Source organism: Pleurodeles waltl, chromosome 2_2 (assembly GCF_031143425.1).
Source record: "Pleurodeles waltl isolate 20211129_DDA chromosome 2_2, aPleWal1.hap1.20221129, whole genome shotgun sequence".
Taxonomy (NCBI): Eukaryota; Metazoa; Chordata; class Amphibia; order Caudata; family Salamandridae; genus Pleurodeles; species Pleurodeles waltl.
In genome coordinates, this window is record NC_090439.1 from 891,294,174 (window position 1) to 891,314,972 (window position 20,799).

A 20,799-nucleotide genomic window follows, 5' to 3' on the forward strand; every position below is an offset into this window, starting at 1 on the left:
TCCATCTGCAAGATGGAGGATTTCTAAAAGTTAGAGTCACCTCAGCTCAGGACACCTTAGGGGCTGTCCTGACTGGCCAGTGACTCCTCCTAGTTATTCTCATTATTTCCTCTGGCCTTGCCGCCAAAAGTGGGACCGTGGCCGGAGGGGGCGGGCAACTCCACTAGCTGGAGTGCCCTGTGGTGCTGGAACAAAAGAGGGGAGCCTTTGAGGCTCACCGCCAGGTGTTAAAGCTCCTGTCTGGGGGAGGTGATAGCATCTCCACCCAGTGCAGGCTTTGTTACTAGCCACAGAGTGACAAAGGCACTCTCCCCATGTGGTCAGCAACATGTCTCGAGTGTGGCAGGCTGCTAAAACCAGTCAGCCTACACGGGTAGTTGGTTAAGGTTTCAGGGGGCACCTCTGGGGTGTATTTTACAATAAAATGTACACTGGCATCAGTGTGCATTTATTGTGCTGAGAAGTTTGATCCCAAACTTCCCAGTTTTCAGTGTAGCCATTATGGTGCTGTGGAGTTCGTGTTTGACAGACTCCCAGACCATATACTCTTATGGCTACCCTGCACTTACAATGTCTAAGGTTTTGCTTAGACACTGTAGGGGCACAGTGCTCATGCACTGGTGCCCTCACCTATGGTATAGTGCAAGGGGGTGAGCCTTTGAGGCTCACCGCCAGGTGTTACAGCTCCTGCCTAGGGGAGGTGTTAGCATTTCCACCCAGTGCAGGCTTTGTTACTGGCCACAGAGTGACAAAGGCACTCTCCCCATGTGGCCAGCAACATGTCTCAAGTGTGGCAGGCTGCTAAAACCAGTCAGCCTACACAGGTAGTTGGTTAAGGTTTCAGGGGGCACCTCTAAGGTGCACTCTGGGGTGTATTTCACAATAAAATGTACACTGGCATCAGTGCATTTATTGTGCTGAGAAGTTTGATACCAAACTTCCCAGTTTTCAGTGTAGCCATTATGGTGCTGTGGAGTTCGTGTTTGACAGACTCCCAGACCATATACTCTTATGTCTACCCTGCACTTACAATGTCTAAGGTTTGGCTTAGACACTGTAGGGGCACAGTGCTCATGCACTGGTGCCCTCACCCATGGTATAGTGCACCCTGCCTGAGGGCTGTAAGGCCTGCTAGAGGGGTGACTTATCTATACTGCATAGGCAGTGTGAGGTTGGCATGGCACACTGAGGGGAGTGCCATGTCGACTTACTCGTTTTGTCCTCACCAGCACACACAAGCTGGCAAGCAGTGTGTCTGTGCTGAGTGAGGGGTCCCCAGGGTGGCATAAGATATGCCGCAGCCCTTAGAGACCTTCCCTGGCATCAGGGCCCTTGGTATCAGGGGTACCAGTTACAAGGGACTTACCTGGATGCCAGGGTGTGCCAATTGTGAAAACAAAAGTACAGGTAGGGAAAGAACACTGGTGCTGGGGCCTGGTCAGCACACTTTCAATTCAAAACATAGCATCAGCAAAGGCAAAAAGTCAGGGGGTAACCATGCCAAGGAGGCATTTCCTTACAACTGCCTACGGGTCAATTCTTTTGCCAAACTCCTGAACTTTACCCAGAGCTGTATGGACTCATTCAACTTTACTAGGGTGCTGAAATTAAAGATGAATGTATCTGGTATCAGTTGAAGGGACTGTAGGAAGGTAACCTCTTTTTGGCATAGTTACCCCAACTTTTTCCCTGCTGTCAGTGTGTTTATGACTGTGTTCACTGTGATCCTGCTAAGCAGGAGCCCAGTGACCGGGCTCTCTCCCTCTAAATTTGGCTGTCCCTGACTTTCAGCACCCCTCAACGGGCATACTGGTGCACCCACCTTAGTCACTAATATATGGTGCCTAGGTACCCGGGGCACTGAGGCACCAGGGGTTCCCCATGGGATGTAGAATCTATTATGTCACCCATGGGAGCCCATCCAAAATGTGTCTGTAGGCCTGCAATTGCAGCCTGCATGAAAAGGTGCATGTACCCTTTCACTACAGGTCACTATAAGTCGCCCCTACAGCAGCCCTCCTATCACAGAAGGCAGGGTGCAAGCACCTGTGTGAGGGCACCCCTCCATGAGCAGAAGTGCCCCCACAAACTCCAGCACCATTTTCCAGGACTTCGTGAGTGTGGGGAAGCTATTTTACTCATGTACTGGACACAGGTCACTACCTATGTCCAGCTACATAATGGTAACTCCGAACTAAGGCATGTTTGGTATCAAACATGTCTGAATCATACCACAATTCTGTTGCCAGTATTAGTTGTATGATTCCATGCACTCTGGGGGCTCCTTAGAGGGACTCCCAGGGATCTTCAGGCTCCGTGTGGCCCCGGCCTACAGCACTCTTCCCTGCTGCTCCAGCAACGTGGGACTCTCTTCCAGGTGTGCTGAGTGGGCCTCACTGTGACTCCTGTGCCTGCTGCTTGTGAGTTGCCTTTGGGGACTGCATCCTCTGCTTCTGTCTCTCCACACTGCTGAGGGTCCCCTAGGATCCCCCTCCCCCCCTTTGGAGTAATTGAATTTAGCCAGCTTGGGCTTTGTGCACTATTTTGTGTTGAGGTCACTGTAATGGTTGGCTGGAATATCTTTTTTACAATGCCACTGGATAATGTCCTTTTGTTTTTACCTAAAGTGTTTGGTACTTCAGATAATTCTATTCTGAAGTATAATGACATGTGATGCTCAGATATGAATTTTTACACCAATTCCATTTGAGCACTTCGGCACATTAATATATCCAACACCTGCACTATAGTCAGATGACTTTAGTTCTATATTGTTCAACTATGCAGCATTTCTGATATAGTCTGGATTAAGTACCTACATGTAAAATCAGCAGACTACATTGCTACTGAAACACTTAACGAACATTGAACTGTGTTAAGACGGCACTCGTTTTTTGACTATTATAGTGGCTTTGCTTGCCATCATTTGTCAGCTGTTTACGTAAGAGGTCATTTTTTTAACTATATATAAATACTTTCTAGCTTCATTTCCCTACCTGTGACCAAGGTGAGTCGGGTCCCTTTGCCTCATGGTCTGTTCAGGGTGGAGTTTCTCTAATACAGGGGTCTATACATAAACTGCTATTCTAGTTGACTATTACCTTGTTCCCAGTGTGTGACTGCAAGTGACTCCCACCCTGAACAGACCATGGGGCAAAGGGTCCTCTAGTCATAGGTAACTGCTGATCACCTTAATGTGGTAAATGTACGTGTGTGCTTTTTAAAGTGACTGTCACATTTTTCCTGTACATCAGTGTGTTTCTCATTGCCCCTATTCTAATTATATGTATAAATAATAGTGCTCTAAACTCTGAATGATGGGATACAGAATTAACAGGCGTTGAGAAAGAGTTAGTTTCCTTTTGAATAAATTATCTATCTTCCCATTTTTATGCCCAGCGGGTAGTACTGCTTGAATTTTAAAGAAAGAGAGGTAAATTCACACCTCATCTTAATTTTTGTCCTTCCTTGAATCATGGTGAATAGAGGTATGCTTGGGACATAATAACCATTGACATCCTTTATGGTATGATTTTAGCCATATCCAGGTTAGCACCTTAATAAAAAAAAGGATGCTTTGTGGTTCACCCGGAGATATTTTTTGTCAATCATCTGATTTCAACATCCAGTAAGAGTAATATCAAAGAACTCTAAAAATATCCCCGCTTGAGGTAAAGTCCGCCATGGCAGTACTATTTTACCAGGGTGGGCAATGATGAAGCATGTCACATTATGTGAGTGAGCCCACCTCATTCAAATTTTTGGGTTGCCAAGAAATTCTTAAAAAGCAAGATTAACAGTAAGTGAAGAACCTGTTCTAACAACTTTGGGTACCACGCACTTAGTGTGTTGAGATTATAGTAGAGGCAAGCATGGGACTCAGTCCAGCCTCCATTATTTCTCCTTCTGATACAATAGAGATCTAACATATGCCAGGGGCTTTCCAGAGGAATTAACCAAATTAGTATCCTCCTCCCTTCCTAGAGTACAGCACACATTTGATTGCATCCATGGACAAGCAAAGGCTAGCTTCCTGCAGCAGAATTAGAGAGAGCAACTGAAAGAGACTCCTATGGAGGAAAGTGGGGTGGGATGGGAAGGAAAGGCAGGGCACAGTCCTTTTTAACAAACCGTAAGACCCAAGTGTCTGATATGATTGAACCATAGCTGGGAAGGACATAAGGTATTCTGTCTTCAAGTGGCAAAGCACGAGCCTGAGAGGGGAAACTAAAGCTGCCTAATGGCAGCTGCATCATGGGTGGAAGAATTTGAGGATTTCTGTTCCTGCTGGTTGAATTGTTTCTGCTGGAGCCACGTCAGCAGCCTTATAAGAACTGGACTGGTTGAAGCAGGATAGGTTAACAGGCCTGCTGTTGCCCATACGCTAGCCCACTAGAACAGCCTCGCAATTTTCTATGTTGGTAGGGAAATTGCTTAGTTGGCATCAATGATCTATGAATTGTTAAAACATCGAAATAGTCCAAACAGCCTGGAGCAGTCAAAGGGCTTGGTGTTACAAACACTTGAATGCCTCCAGAAAACCCAGTTAAACACATCTAAGTGTGCCATCTCAGCATGACATTAGCCAATAGCTCTGCAGATTCAGTCTGTAGCGTCCAGGCAAGGTCTTACCACATAGTTGCTTAGCCCAAATAACTAAGTTACTTATCTTTGGTGACGCTGTGGTGGATACTCAATCTAACTGCAGATTCATCACCTTGTGAATTTCCCAGACACCAGACGTTTTTCTTAGCAATTTACTCGCCTACTGGTAAGTGGTGTTGTGCAGCTCTTCGAAGGGTCTGTTGCACGGTAGAATAGAGGATATCTGTCTGCACCATCAGACAAGGAGCCTTAGTAATTAGATTGTGCCAGTGTGCAGATCTCGAACTGGAATCTTTTTAGCATAGACCAAAGGAGCCTACTGCACAGAGGAGAGAGGATCTTGTAAGAAATACAGTTAGATTTAGTATCACCAAGAAAGTGCCTTGCCGAAGGTAAGTACCTTGTTCTTCTGATAGATGCGTCTAACCTTGTGAATAGATAGCGCAGCAGTATCCCCTCTCCAGGTGGTGGTTTGTGGGAAGGCTCAGGATAAGTAATCCTGCAGGACTGAATGGACAAAGTTTCATTCTTTCGGGACTTGGCTACCCAGGCAGTAGTCATTTGTGAATGTGTGAACAAACACCCAATTCTCAGTCTGGCAAATGTCCAAAACGGGAACTACAGACATACACACAGCAGCTAGCAGCTTTGGCTCAGATGAAATGAGCCCAGAGGACTTCCGGAGGCAACTTCTTGGCCAGACCCTAGCAAATCTTTTTACAAAGAAAAAACAATCTGGAGATGGCCTATTTATGGACTGTCCTCGGCATGCCCTTCCAAACACAGTGAACTTAGGGCGGTAAATGTAAAAACAAGGTGATGGATGGAATACTTGAATTAACCTCAGCCACTGGCAATCGCTCAATGCCACATCCCAAAGCACTGTTTTATTTTGTCCTCATATACAGCACTGAAATACTTTCAACAAAGGATCACAAAACAAAAAAAAACATCATTCCAAATACACACCCCACATGGCACAGTTTGCTACCCATGTAGGTAAGCACTTCAGTGCTCCACAGATTAGCATAATATAGAATAAATTGGTTAAAATGTCGTACTGTTTTGCTAATAAATAAAATACCCTTAAGGGTATTTTGGTACACCATCAATAAATGCATGAGTACATACCTTTTCAGGCCACCACTGCAGTTCTTCTCCCAAGGACACCGGGCTCTGGATGGGAACAGTTTTCTTATCCATGTTTGGCTCCCCTTCTTTGCTTGTAGAACCTCTTTCATTATCGAATGACGCTCCGTCAAGCCACCTTCGCTCACGTAAGCGTAGAACAGACTCTCGTTCACGCAAGAGCTCAGAGTCTCTCTCTAAGGGAAGAAGGAGAACTGGTATGCAATTGGGTCACACCAGTGGGATAAAAGTAAGCCACTCTCTAGTAAAGACCCTTAACGAAGCAACCAGCAGCAATTAAATCTACTCGCATGTTAAGCAAAATGCTCTTTGTACAAAAAAACGCTCACTCAACATTTAAGAGCCAACTGTTTCAATTCTATGTGCCAATGCATTTTAAGGACTGAAAATGAGCATTAGTAAGTGGAAAAATTACTTTTAGCAAAACGCATTAGAGGTGTTTCTAGCTGTTTGAGCGTGAAAGTGGCATTTAATTATTCTTGTGCCCTTACGCAGTTTAACAGCTGATTTTAATTTTGCACACAGCAAAAACTGCTATTGCTTTGCCAATTATTAATAGAAACTACTTTCCCAACTAGTCTGCTTTAAATAAGTCAAGAGTTTTTATTAGAGAGGTCAGGTTAAACATATCAAACATTTTATCTTAAGAATATTTAATTAATAAAAAGAACTCAGTTAAGCAATACACTTGTTTCAGATCAAATGAAACGTGTACCCGAGTACAAATCTTTGGTGCCCATAGGAAACTAATTTAATAATAAAAATAAATAAATGCATTTGATTGCCTTACTTTATAGTCGGAAGAGATAATTCCTGTGAGGACTCTTGAAGATACAATTAAAAATGAAATAATCACACTAGCTCTCCGAGCTTCAGACCCATATGGAAACGAAGAGTTACAAACTGAGGTAAAGTTCTGTTTATAAAAACCTCGAAGAGGAATAAGAAGTGATTCAATGTAATTATAGACGTTTATCATGTACATTTGCAGCGCACCCAAAATGGTTATAAAATACATTAACAAGATACAATATCTCAAATGATTTGACTTCAATACAATATAGACAAACCATTTATTTTTTAAAGGTTTAAAGCTAGATTAATCTACCCAACTATGGATTTCTCTGATAATATGATACACTAGAGCCTTATGTTCAGAATGGCCCGTTCAGCATAAGTACTTTACCAGACAGAAATTTCACAGCTTCTAATTCCTGTCTAGTACTTTGATTTAACAATGATACTTCTAAATCTGATAATTATGTTCAAAATAACATCACATCCGGAGAGCAGCCTGAATGAACAAAGGCGCTTCAACGAAGCAAACATGAGCTTTCAGTTGCTTTTCACAATTCCTTCACAAGAATTTAGATCTCTAGTTTAGGGTTTGGGATTCCTATATTAACATCACTAAAACACTAGCTCGTGTAGAGAAGTGTAATCACAGCTCAAAATGCAACTACATTCAATACAATTGCCTGACGCTTCAAACAAGCAAAAAAGTCTCATCACAGTTTCTCAAGGCTTTTACAAGCTCCTGCAATTCACAGAAAGCTATCCATCTCAGATTCCCCATCGACCTAAACAAACAGCACAGATCAGGAAACGCCAGGGACACTAAGAAGTTCATTCTATTTAACAGAACACTGAAAGCGGCAGCACAATCTCAAATACAATGATTCAGGCCTAGCAGAAGGAACTTTGATTCGTCATAACTTGCAGTCTTTTTGAAAAACTCAACACGTCTTTTCATGATCTACACCAATAACTGAACTGCCTTTCAGAAAAATAAATAATTAAACCTAATACTGTATTCTTCCCTGTTATCTGTGAAGCTCTGATCTGTCAGGGTATGTGTGGAAAATATACCTTAATATGCAAAACTGGATAGTAACCATGCAATTATTTACAAAGTTTATTAGGTGAATGGTTCCATTGTAACAAGAGCAAGTGACCCCCCATAACAACTCTTAGTATTTTATTTTAAGCCAACTCTAGACATTTATTTTCAGGTTTCCAAGCATAGCGACAAAGCTAATGTATTAAGCTTGGCCAACGATAAGCAGCCATAAAATAAGAAGTTGGATACCATGCATGAGGGGTATGCGACGCAGGTGTCCTAATGAAAAGACAAAATGGGCTTTGGGGGTTCTTCATCTGACCTAAAGTATGCATCTATATCTGCCTGCATGCGTATGTTGGGTAAATGCTTGCACAGCAAACTTTCGATAAAAAGTTATTTACTGTCTACCACATTTAAGAAAGGGAGTAGACAAACAGGACTGTTACCAAGCAAATATATGCTGGCCACACATATTTCATAGTGAACAGTCTACTGCATAATTAGCAGATTACCAGACAAAAAAGTAATCTGTCAACCATGTACCAGTATTGCCCAGATAATATAATATAAACAATTGACTTAGGAAGAGTTTACTTAAATGTTACCCAAACAAGGTGGACAGAAAGATGTCTTCTTTGTCGACAAACTGCTCGGTTTACGTATTTAGGCATATTTTCAGGCCCTGTACACAGAGCAACAGTTACTTCAAGAAGGCACTCACATGTCAGAGCAATTATGAAAATTCTGCCCCCTTTTTTTTATTTTTATATCTAACATACTGAATGCTCAAATGTTCCCTTGTGAGACAAATGTATTATTAATGCAAACATACTACACTATTCTTTCAGAGGGCCCACATCGTGGCCTCATGGCAAAAATGAAATTGAAGACATGTTTTAGAACAAAACTGGGAAGCAAAGAAAATATGAAGTGCATGTATACTTGATTTCTGCATAGTAGGTTTTACACAGTCTGACTGTAAAAACGAACGGGCAAGATTAATAAAATGGGGGTGTTGGGCCTCTACAACACCGAATTATTAACTGGTGGGCAATAGCAATCTGAATAGATCTGCTGAAAAATGATTTAAGAAACCTACGTGTTTTAATAGCACTGGAATCTCATTTCCAATCACCGCTTAAAAATGTCAAAATAGCTACATACTGCTACAGAATGAGTTGCACAAGTTGTCTTAGATCACATAATATTCTTCTTTGCCTTTCCTAGCTGCTTAATTTGCCCTTCATTCCTGCATGACTTAATCAAACCTGACAGTTTGGTCCTCCCCTGACGTATAATTCCAGTGGCCCTGTTAAAAAGTAATCATTAAACAGATTAAAATGAGACGTGCCTGGGGTACACCTAACCTTTCATAACAGATCATGTCATCCAAAATCAGTTTTTCACATAGCATTGGAACAAGATTAAAGGAATTTAAAATTCGACAAGTATCACTTCAACCTGAAATCATTACCTTTGGCAATAGCTCTATAGGTACTGCAGACAATTCTCATTAAACTGTACTGGATGCTAGTATGCGCAAAATAAAAATTAAAAGTTATCTTCCAAAATACATTAAGATAATGATAGGTTCTCTATCCGATCGCTGTTCTAAATAATATCTTAAAGGGTAATAACATTTCTAATTTTCCAAGATTCTTTTGGTCCTATTTTTTCCTCTACATATTTATTCACTCCGAAGTGGTTCCCTGGTCTAGTTGCTCTCCCCCATCTCTACCTTTTCACTAGTGTTTCTCAAGGCGTTTCTCAACAAAATTCCTTTCAAGCATACACCACTCTATCCTTTACCTGTTACAGCGTACTGACCTTTTCTCCAATCCTTTTGTCACAGATCAGACTTAATGTCCACACCTTAATTAAAACTGATCCCCATCTATTTGGCCTCCAAACGTTGTATGTTAGGCTATTTTACAGTTTCTTGATCTCTGCTCACACATCATTTTCTGCACACAGACTACTTGATTCTAGACCCTTTCCCCTATATATTTCCTTATGGATTTCTGCACTCTCACAAGTCACAATCAACTCTACAGTATCTGTAAAATAAACTTGCCATCTTTCCTACTGTCACACATGTATGTTTACCTTGACTACTGTTCTTACGCAGACTTCCTCTGCTCATACTGAAACCTCTAACCTCCAGTCAAATTCTTATGCCCTTTAATCTGTTTAGTGCATCACCTTCTGCTTTCCATTTCCAACTTAATACCATTTGCTCTTTTTAGTTTTCAATTCGCCCATGGTTTTCCCCATTTGTGGACACTAATAACCATGACACATCTTTTTTTAATCAACCAGGCTCTCACGCTGTAGTGGTCACCTCACCTTCGTCTGCCCCAATTTCAGATCCAAAACTAGACCATCAGTGTTCCCTTAACTATGGAATTTACATCTCACCACAGTTTACGCTAGCCCTACTTAAAGTAAATATTCTGCGCTTCCTTGAAGGAAACATCTTGCGCTACCTTGAAGGCACACCTTCTAGCAGCTGGCTTTACTGACAATTTCCTCTCTATCTTCCAAGTTTTTCCTTCTAATTATGTCTGAAAACTAACAATGACTGTTTGTAAACATTGAATGGATTTTGGATTTAGTACAGAAAAATAAATTAAGAAAGTAAATAACTGTCAGTGAAACTAAAACCTTTGGTAAAATGCAGAGTCCTCCATTCACACTACAGTTGTGACCCTGGACCTTCCCTTTCAGAGCAGCAAATGTATAGATATTTCAGTCAACAAGCTCCCACAATGAAACTCCTACGGGAGGCAGATCAACAACTGTCCTGAATTTCTTGCTTGCTAGCTAAAATAGATCAGTAAAATAATCCAAAGGTAAATTATTGCTCTCAATGGTAGAAATTGCAAAACGAACAAGTGATGGATGGGATGCTGATCCATGTCAAACATTCACTCCCCGTACGGAGATCTGGGCCTAAATCCATCGTGTTTTTTGCTGCCCATGCCACTCCAGTTTGGACCCAGCCATATACAAACCAGTCTTGACCCTGTTCCCCATGCGAACAGTCCAGCCCAAACTGCCAGGCCAGGTCTTCCCTGGACTGGAAACAAGCATCCTGCAACCAGTTTTTCTTTTTTTTCTTTTAAGTTTCAAAAACCTTTTATTAAGTGCTTAAGTAGGCGATACATAGGTTTTTAAAGAGTAGCACCTCTTCCCTTAGGAAGGGCAGTCCACTTCAACTTTGTTTCAAATCATACTTCAGCAATACAGTCAGTTTACATGTGAAAGTAGTAGTAAACGGGGTTTGGTTTCTTAGGGCAGTGTTGGGAGTTCAGTGGAAAGATGGGTTAGGGTTTACAGTTCTTCCTCCTTCTCACGCTCCTTGTTGTCCTTGTCTGTGTAATCTCTCAGCAGGTTGTGTACCATTCTGCGGCACGCTTCCCTGCTCACCACCTCCCCGTTGGTCACCAGTCGGGTCCTGGCATACAAGAAGATGTCCTTTACGCAGCAGAGGATTCTTCAGCATCCTTGGATAGCCTCCACTGAGTGTGTCTTTGGAAACAGCCAATACAGCACAGAGTAGTGAGTGATGTTTGGGTATGGGATGTGTGCTTCCATTTCTTGTTTTAAGGCTCCCCGCAGTCCATGGGCAAAAGTGCAGGCACAGAACAGATGGTATGTAGTTTCCTCTGCGGGGCATCACCTTGGGCATTCTCTGTGTGGGCACAGGCCCCTGCTTTGCAGGAATGACCGGACTGGCAGTCCCCCTTTCACGGCCATCCATGCAAATGTCTTTGTGTCTGTTGGTCAGGGATGGGGAGGATACATTTTCCCACACCCTTGTTGCTGTAGCGGGTGGCAGGTCGCTCACTGGTTCTGTGGTGTCCCTGGACCTGATTAGTCTGTGGATTGTCCTGGGCTTCCATAGGCTTGTTGTGACAGTTCAGCCCAAATTCCACCACAAACTTCTAAATCTCCTTGTAGTACCAGGGGAGGTCCGAGTTGAACATTGTTGCATTCTCCCACCCCAGTCTTCTCCATACTGGGAGCAGGAAGAAGTGGAAGACCCTGTAAGCTGAGTGGTCCTTGTTCTCGTTCAGCAGGGTTATTCGGACGCAGCCACACACAAAGAAGGCTCTGAGGATTGTCGGGATGCCAGGGACTGCCTTCCCTCCCTTGCAATGCTTCTTGTGCATGACTGTCCTTTTCACCCTGTCCATCTTTGAGTGCCAAAGTGGAAAACCATGCTGTTCACAGCCCGTGCTACGTTGGCCAGGAGTGGCCAGGCCTGTGTCACATACTGCAGCACGGGCAGTGCATCATTTCTGAGCACCAGAGCCTTTCCTTCAATGCTCAGGCGTCAAGCTCAAAAGCCCAGTTTCTGCTTGACTTTCTGCCTGCCTCAATGGGGAAAGGGAGAGGCTTGTTACATAGGTCCCAGCGGCCGAAGAGCTTTACCTGTGATTTGTCCACATTGATCTTTGCTCCTGATGCTTTGCCAAAGTCCTTGCATGCTTCCAGCAGGGACTGGACCGATTTCCCATCCGTGCAGAAGAGGGTGTCACCCCTCCTCAGCCAGGTTAGCTTGAATTCAATGGCATGGGTAGCACGGTACCCACGTCTGTGCATACCCGTCCCACTAAGGGCAACAATTGGAAGAAAAAAAATAACAAGTGATGGATGGAAATGCTGATCAATGTCAATCATTCAACCCCCAGTACAGATATCTGGGCCTAAATCCATCAGGTTATTTTTGTTTGCTACCCATGCCATTCCAGTTTGCCAGATGCAAATCCATCTTGACCCTGTTCCCCATGGGATTAGTCCAGCCTGAACTGCCAAGTCAGGTCTTCTCTGGACTGGAAACAAGCATCCTGCAAACTGTTTTAGGGTATCACCCCTCCTCAGCCAGGTTAGCTTGAATCCAATGGCATGGGGAGCACAAGACCCACGTCTGGGCATACCCATTCCACTTGGGGCACAACTCCCCCCCCCCAAAAAAAGCACCAAAAAAAAAACACAAGTGATGGACTGAATGCTCATCAATGTCAAACATTCACCCCCCAGTAAAGATATCTGGGCCTAAATCCATGGTTTATCTGCTACCCATGCCATTCCAGTTTGGACTCAGTCATACGCAAATCAGTCTTGACCCGTCAAGACTTATTTTCGTATGACTAAGTCCAAACTGGGGTGGCGTGATGGGTTATAAAAAAAAAAATTTAAAAACAAAAAAAAAAATGGATGACGGGGGTGAATGTTTGCATTGTTCAGCCTTCCGTCCATGATCTGTTCTTTTTGCTTTTATCATCCTAAGTGGGAAGTGTATGCCCAGGCCTGGGTCCCGTGCTCACTGCACCACTGGATTCAAGCTAGCCTGGCTGATAAAGGGTGATGCCCTGAAACCGGTCCCAGGATGTTTGTTTCCGGTCCAGAGAGGACCTGGCTTGGCAGTTCTGGTTGGACTGTTCCCATGGGGAACAGGGTCAAGGCTGATTTGCATATGGCTATGTCCAAACTGGGGTGGCGTGGTGGGCAAAAAAACAATGGATTAAAACCAGATCTTTGTGACTGGGGGTGAATGTTTGCATTGTTCAACAATCTGTCCATCATTTGCTCTTTTTGTTTTTGTCACCCTAAGTGGTAAGGGTACGCCCAGACCTGGGTCCCGTGCTCACTGCACCACTGGATTCAAGCTAGCCTGGCTGCTAGGGAGGGCCTGGCTTGGCAATTCGGGCTGCACTGTTCCCATGGGGAACAGGGTCAAGACTGATTTGCATACTGCTGGGTCCAAACTGGGGTGGCGTGGTGGGCAAAAAAACAATGGATTAAACCCAGATCTTTGTGACTGGGGGTGAATGTTTGTATTGTTCAGCATTAAGCCCATCACCTGTTCTTTTTGCTCAATGGTAGAAATAGCCTACATTCAGAAGGCGGCTTTCAACTGAACATCTGATAACAATGACTACATGCAGTGAGAAAAGGCTGACGAATAAGGTTCTCAAAAGATAAACAAAGCTGTACAATGCAACATGCAGCTGCAGTCCCTGTATAGTAAGTAATCAACTGTGAGCAAGAGTTAAAAAGCATGACAGCCTTTCTAGATATGGGCTCTGACCTTTTTATCCAACATCCTGTTACCTTGTTAAGTGAAAACGATAAAACTAGCAGCCTTTTTTTAGAAGATTGCATATTAATTTGGATTTACCTGATCAGAAACGCAAATGATAACACCATAGCAACAAACTAACAGTAAGAAAGAATAAATAAATACATAACTGAAAAAGAGAAGACATGTTCAAGAAAGTAGGGAGTATCTTGAGGGCAAATAACTTTCAAAACCGCCAGCATTATTACCAGATACAACAGCTAAATAAGTTTAAAAAGTCGACACCTAAAACTTAGTAGGACAACCAACAAATATTATTCACACTATCTTCCTTTAAACTGTCAAGTAGCTTAGCAAGAGGCAAATGAACACTGTCAAATTAAGTGGCAATTTTTTTTTTTTTTTTTTTTTTAAAGCTCTACAAAGAGGAATAAGTCAACGGAAGAAAGCGTACTTGTACAAATCTCACATTTTCAAGTTACTCTTTTCTAGGCTTATATTTCATAACAGGGTTAACATTTTTGTTAATGGAATAAGGTTTTATTTGGGAGAAAATGTTGCTGATCTTGAGACCCTACATGTAGGTGACGATATTTCGAACCTTAACTTTGCATCACAAATGCCTGGTGACCAGGACCAATAGTTCAAATATATTAACTGGGACAGACAAGCTTTTGTAGCCCTATGACATTCATCAACAAATATTCCATTACAGGATGCTCTTGCACCCACGTCCAGAAGGATAAGAGTCAAGATATATGTATTTGGTCGCCAAACCACTGCAGATCAGAAGAAAGAAGCAGCCAATAAGACACCCAATGAGAACGGTCTGTAACACGTAAATTAAAGGCCACAAAGAAATATTAACAGCAGGAAACAGACTGGGCTGCAGTCAATAACCATGCATCGTATTGTAACAAAAATCATTAAATGAATGAAGTTCCTGACACCAGTATGGGAAAATCATTGCTCACAGGCGTGGGAAGGGGACATCCAGGAGAATGTAGGTCCGACTCATTAAATCAATACGCCCAAATGTTATTGGCTGCTTCTATCTTTTGATCTGCAGTGATTTGGCGACCAAATACATATATCCTGACCCTCATGAACTATGGTTGAGTCCTAATGATGATGATCCAATGGGCACTGCCTCTAGGTATCGAAACATGGACAGTTGTACCATAACTCATGTTCTGATTGGCAATTTCTTTTCTGTATATGTACTGGCTTAATCTGACTTATTACTGTATTATATCATGTCAGCTCTCTACGTCTGAGTTTGGGTAATAGACATTGGCACAAATTTATATTCAACTCACATTATTTATCACTTGTGTACATACTGATGTTAAATAACTCTGCTGGAAAGAGTCATCTCACATTTTGAGTGCCCCTTATGTGTTGCTTTTTTAATTCCTTTTAAATGATTAAATAATCCATCAATACTGTATTGCGACTGTACACAGATTTTATTGTATCTCTTTGTGAAACCTGTTGCCTGCAATATGCCCTAAAAAAGGTTAGCACTACATGAGTTAGGCCTATGGCCCCATGGCATATCCCCTCCCTGAAGGAGGCCAGGAATGGCTGTAAGAGATATTAAATAATCTGGCATCCTGACTACTCCACTTCCGCCTTTAAATCGTTATAAATGCAAGGTAGTCACAGCTAAAGCTGAATATTACACTAGAAAGATCCTAGCAGCTGAAAATTATTTTAACAAACTCTTTACACCACTGATGACCACTGAAATATGCTTCAGCAGCTGTTGAGCTTTCACAGGTACTAGCAGAGAACATCTCTAACTTCTTCCAGGAAAAATATTGTTACTATCTGTAATTCATTAGTATCTCAGACACAGAATCCACTGTCAGGTGAGAATGCATTAGTCAATCTCCCACTACAGGTTCACAGTGTACCTCAATCTTGGTCTTTCAATGGAGGCTTGGCCGAAAATTGCAATATTCTACCATGCTTTCCCAATGGGGTTGCTGTGACCAGAGTTTGATCTACAGGTCCAAGCTCGGATCATTTTGCACCACTTAATCTGGAACAATTAAACTCCATTGCCTAGTCTACTTCAACAGGCTTGCCTCTGGATCTGATGCCACCTAATTTGTAAAAAGCAACTAAGTCTAAACTTATATACCCCTTTGCTGGTGGTCTGCAACAGCTGTTTAGCGAACATCTAAGTTCAGTCAAACTGGGCAAAACACTTACTTTACCCCTATTAAAAAACCTAATGTGGCTAATTCTTCCCTTATCACGTTTAGGACAATCGCTCTACTCCTTTTTGCTATAAAACTATTGGAGAAGCATGTGAAGATAATCTTTGTTTTTCTTAAACAAAACCCGATTCTTGTGACTGTACAGTCTGGGTTCAGACCCGAACACAGCACAGACACAGCTCTGTCAGTCCTGGAGGAACTGTGTCTGTTGGCGGACAAGGATATCAGGTGGCCCTAGTGCTACTTGATTTGCTGTTGGTCTTCGACAGTGTCGCATTCTATTCATCTGTCCAGAATTTCAGACACCAGCACTAGCAGATCAGCTCACTTGTTGAGCAACACCTATGTAAAGCATAAGTGTCAGGATATGTGCCTTCCTCCTTACATCTTAGTACTGCATCAGGAAGTTTCTCAGGGTTTGGTGCTGAGCTCTATACAGTGTAATATCCATATTGATACTCTGACAAAATTAGTTGGATCGTTTGGGCTCAGCTGCATGAATTATGCAGGTGATACTCATTCCCATAAATCAATATGAATCTGCATCCACCAACTCTTTCCATCTAGGTATGCAGTACTTATTTTGTGCCGGTCTGTTCCAGTGATCGGCACTCGCACTTATTTCTAAACACCAGCACCTATTATGGGATTACATGACACAGTGGTGCTGTGAGTCTATTCTTACACTGAATTTATCAGTGTAATGTTTATTTAAAAATGAATAATCAAACACACAGATAATGCTGATACAGGCATTCAGCAACAGTGCTGTTGGCAGTGCCAGCAGGAGTGCACTCCTATGGAGTGATATCAGCTCTGGCACGAATTGTTTACAAATTAAACACTTGATTACTTCTATTACCTCCTTGTTGTGCTTCAATTCATAGAAGTTTAATTTTGGCAAAAAAAGGGGTGCTCTGGATTCAAAGACTACCTTTGTAACCCTTTCCATCCAATTCCTAGCCTCCATCTTGGTCTGACTCTCCTAATCAATGGGAGCAGTTAGAAATGAAAAGTTTCTTATCTTTAGGTGTAGTTTAGTAGCTTAAAGAATTTGCTGGTTTCACATGCTGTGCATTATTCAGCCATCTAGTGGTTAGGTCCAAAATTCTCCAACTTTTCTACGCTTTTTGTTTTTTGGGGGGCATAGACGGATCCCACATTTGGTGTTCCGGTGAGGTTGTATGCTCCCCTCCGTAAGCTCCCACCTTTGATCGTCATCTTCAGATGATTCATGAACCGTCAGTCCTCACATTTCACTCACTCTAGGAAGAGAAGTCATGGTCACCAGGAATGATTCTTTAGAGTGAGCATCTTTAATGTGGCCCTGAGTAAAGGCTCAAATGGTGCCTTCATTAACTGAGTCAGTACCACATTTAGATTCCAAGTGGGAGCAGGTATTTTCCTTGGTGGTGAGATTCCCTTTGCTCCCTCTAGAAACTGTTTTATTACCGGAGCTGTGAAGAAGATTCTTATTGTGTGGCCACTACTGTACTTTGAAAGATGCATATTCTAGCTTGTAGTCTAGTAGGTATGTTAAATATTTTACCCCCCCCCCCCTCTGTTCTTAGTGTTTTTCCTTAACAAGCCCCTTTTAAGGCACCATAAGGAGTACTGTTTCCATTTACCAATGTAGCACTTCCTTGTTGTTGGTTTTCTTGTTTCTACAAGAACATCCATTATGTTTTCTGGTAATTTTAGAAGACCGAATTCAAAGTCTTAAGGAACCGGGCTGCCAGGCTCAACAACTCCGGTTCTGGGTGTAGCACCTTTACTTCTTCCACAGTTTTAGAATGTTACCTTATGCCATTTTTATGAAAACCATGTTTTTGACACTGAGGCAATTAGTATTAAAGTCATCCTGCTTCTCCTGACCAGCCTATCAAGCAAGGCATCTTGCATTCTTTGGGATTGCAAATAGGTCTATTTTAGGAGTTCCCCACCTCCTAAAGGTGTTTTCGAATACTCTGAGTTTCCATTCATGAGAGGTTGATGATTTTCTGCTCAGCCTGTTCACTTTCACATTGTCCTTGCCTGGTAGATGAACACTTGTTATCTCTATTTTCCTCTGTATTGCCCACCTCCAGATTTATTGTGCTAGCTTCAAGAGAGCAAAGAATTGACTCCCTCCCCCTTTTGCTTGTTGATGTAAAACAGTGTAGCTGTATTGTCTGTTTGGACCAATACTGTCTTACCCGATGCTCTTCCTGAGAGGCTTTTAAACAGAGGAACATTTTCTTTAATTCCAGGATATTGATAGGCTATAGAGTCTCCAGTTCTTCCCGACTCCTTGTACTTTGAGTGTGTTCATGTGCGCTCCCCAGCCCATATGAGAAGCATCAGTTGTAATACTTACTGTTGGAGTTGGGTGTGTAAATGTCCACCCTTGTGTTATGTGATTTGTTCCACCACTTCATTTCCTGCTGTAGTTTTGAGAGACAACCACTAGATCCTCCCACCTCCCTGTGGCTTGTGACCATTGGCTCTGTAGCCATTCCTGAATTGGTCTTATGTGCAACCTCACATATGGAATCAAAGGGATGCATGAAAAATCTTCCCTAACACTTTCCCCACAGTCCTCACTGTCAGAACCTGCCCCTTTTGGTGAAGGTGATTTTTCAGAAACAGTGATTGTATTCTACTTTCGCTGGGATATACTTTCTCCTGGATTGAGTTGTCCCTTGCTCCCAAAAACATTGTTTCTTTGTTCTGGTGTTTGTGATGACTTCTCTATGTTAATTGGCAACCCAATGTGAATAGTGTCCTCAATTTCTGCTGTACATGCTCTTTGTATTTGTTGTGGGAGTTTGCTCTTACTAACCAGTTGTCCAGGTATGGCTAGACATGAATGCCTTGTCTTCTTAGATGCCCTCCTACTGCTGCTAGACACTCTGAAGACCCTTGGCGCTGATTTTATCCTGAATGCCAGCACTGTGAACTGGTAGTGAGGCTTGTTTACCACAAATCTCCAGAACCTTTGGTACTTTACATTTATTGGGATGTGCAAGTATGCATCTTTTAGATCTACAGTTGTCATGTAATCACCTTTTGGCAATTGTAGAATGACTTCCTACTAAGTTGTCATCCTGAATCTTTGTCTCATTGTAAACTTGTGTATGAATTTGAGGTCTAGAATTGGGCGTAGAGATCCGTCTAGCTTTGGAATTACGAAATATTTTGAGTAATTTCCATTCTTGATCTCAGTTCTACTGTTCCAGCAATTCCTCTACCTCCTTGAGTGGACATGATGTTTCTTTCCTTCAATATACCTTTTTTTGGTCCGCTTGCTGGAGATAACCTTTTATGCAATATTCATATTCTATGACATTAAAAATGTATTTGTCTGACATTCTCTTCCTCCACTCAAGAAGGACATTTTTATTGTGCCTCTGGCTGGTGTGTGTGAGAGGCTGGGAGTTTTCTGGAAGTCGCTTGCTGGTGGGGGTTGTGCCTCCCACGTGAGGCAGTCCCCTTACCAGTGTTCTTCCTCGAAAGGGCTATTGTCCTTGCTGCTTGTATTGCCAGTGCCGTTGAAGTGCCAATGTTTGACTGCTTCCCTGAAATGCCTGGTAAGATGTTCCTGCTTGGAAGAATCATCTCCCTGCAGGCCTGCATGATGGTGCTGCTCTTCATCTTATAACTCCTCTAAACTGCAATGCACCCCTAGACTTTGCTATTTCGTTGTCTTTTTTTTTTAGCTGGTTCAAGGTGTCATCAACTGGGCTCCCAAACAACTTTTTCCAATCTAATGGGGTATTAAGAATGTCAGCCTATACCACTGGCTTGAATCCTGATATTCTCAACCATGAGAGGCGACACTGGGTGATGCCCATTATCTGATAGCTTGAGGTGTCTGCCGCTTCCAATGCTGATTTTATACACGTGTTAGCAACATTTTGCCCTTCTTCTGCCAGGTATGAAGCTCTCTTGTACTGCTTTGGCAGGTGCTTCATAAGCTCATCCACTTCCTCCCAGTGCTGGTAGGCATGTCTGTTTAGGAGGTCTTTTGAGTTTGCGATGCACCACTGGAATGATACAATGCAACTCTAGCTTTCTACCCATGAGGTCCATCCTTTTGTTCACCTTGTCAGGAGATGGCCCCGATGTTGATGGGATTTTGACCCTCTGTGTTGTCAAGGTAATGATCAAATCAGACAGCACTGTACCCTTGATTTATGCTGGATCCTTGAATTACTGCTTATACTTCTTTTCCGCCCCTTGAGTCATGGCTCTACAAGTGGCGGGTTGTTTGAAAGCCTCCCTTCATTGGTCTAATATACTTGGAAGCATTGGCAGGAAATGCTTCCCGGCTTGTGATGGCAGGTGTGTCACCAGCATGAAACAAGACTGCAGTTTCTCTTCCTCCAGTTGCAATCCATACTTATCTGCTGGCTTTTTGGTACCTTGATTATCCATTCAAATGTCATCCAGAAGCAAAGGCCTCGACGAATAGGTGTCTACCCCTTCTTCTGGGTAGCCCATCTCAAGGTCCTACTACTCCGTGTACTCTGATTCCCCTTAGCCCTGAAACATGCCCTCTAGTTATGCTCCTCTTCTTAGAAGAGTTCCTCTGCTTCCTCAAGAGGTTCTGGTGTCAAAGGAGGTTTGAATTTTTTTTGTGACCTTCTGGCCCCATCATTCAGTGTCTTAGTTTTTGGTGGTATTCAAAAACGCTTTAAGGATAATCTGTTGAAGTATTTCCTTTTTGAAGTAAGGCGGCCATTTCAGCTTTGAAGTGCCTGTTTTTCCTTTCCATTTCCGCCGACCTTTCTTTGGCATCAAAGAGTCCTTCACCGAGGTATCCGTCAAGCTTCTGTGCTCTCCTGTTTCAACATTGAGCTGCCTTTCCACAACTTGATCTTTTCACATATTCTCTCCAGCAGTGT

The 20,799-nt window shown here is 42.7% G+C and overlaps 1 protein-coding gene across 8 annotated transcripts in view; it reads right to left on the bottom strand.

Annotated features, from left to right (window-relative positions):
• Positions 1 to 20,799, bottom strand: part of UBR5 (ubiquitin protein ligase E3 component n-recognin 5) — a 1,605,594-nt gene that overhangs the window by 1,419,645 nt on the left and 165,150 nt on the right. For 5 of the 8 annotated variants that reach the window (XM_069220579.1, XM_069220580.1, XM_069220578.1 and 2 more), the window contains one exon: positions 5,737 to 5,948. In XM_069220579.1, coding sequence (XP_069076680.1) covers positions 5,737 to 5,948 — 212 coding nt within the window. The remainder of the gene's footprint in view (positions 1 to 5,736; positions 5,949 to 20,799) is intronic. The other 3 variants (XM_069220582.1, XM_069220581.1, XM_069220585.1) reach the window with 1 other exon arrangement.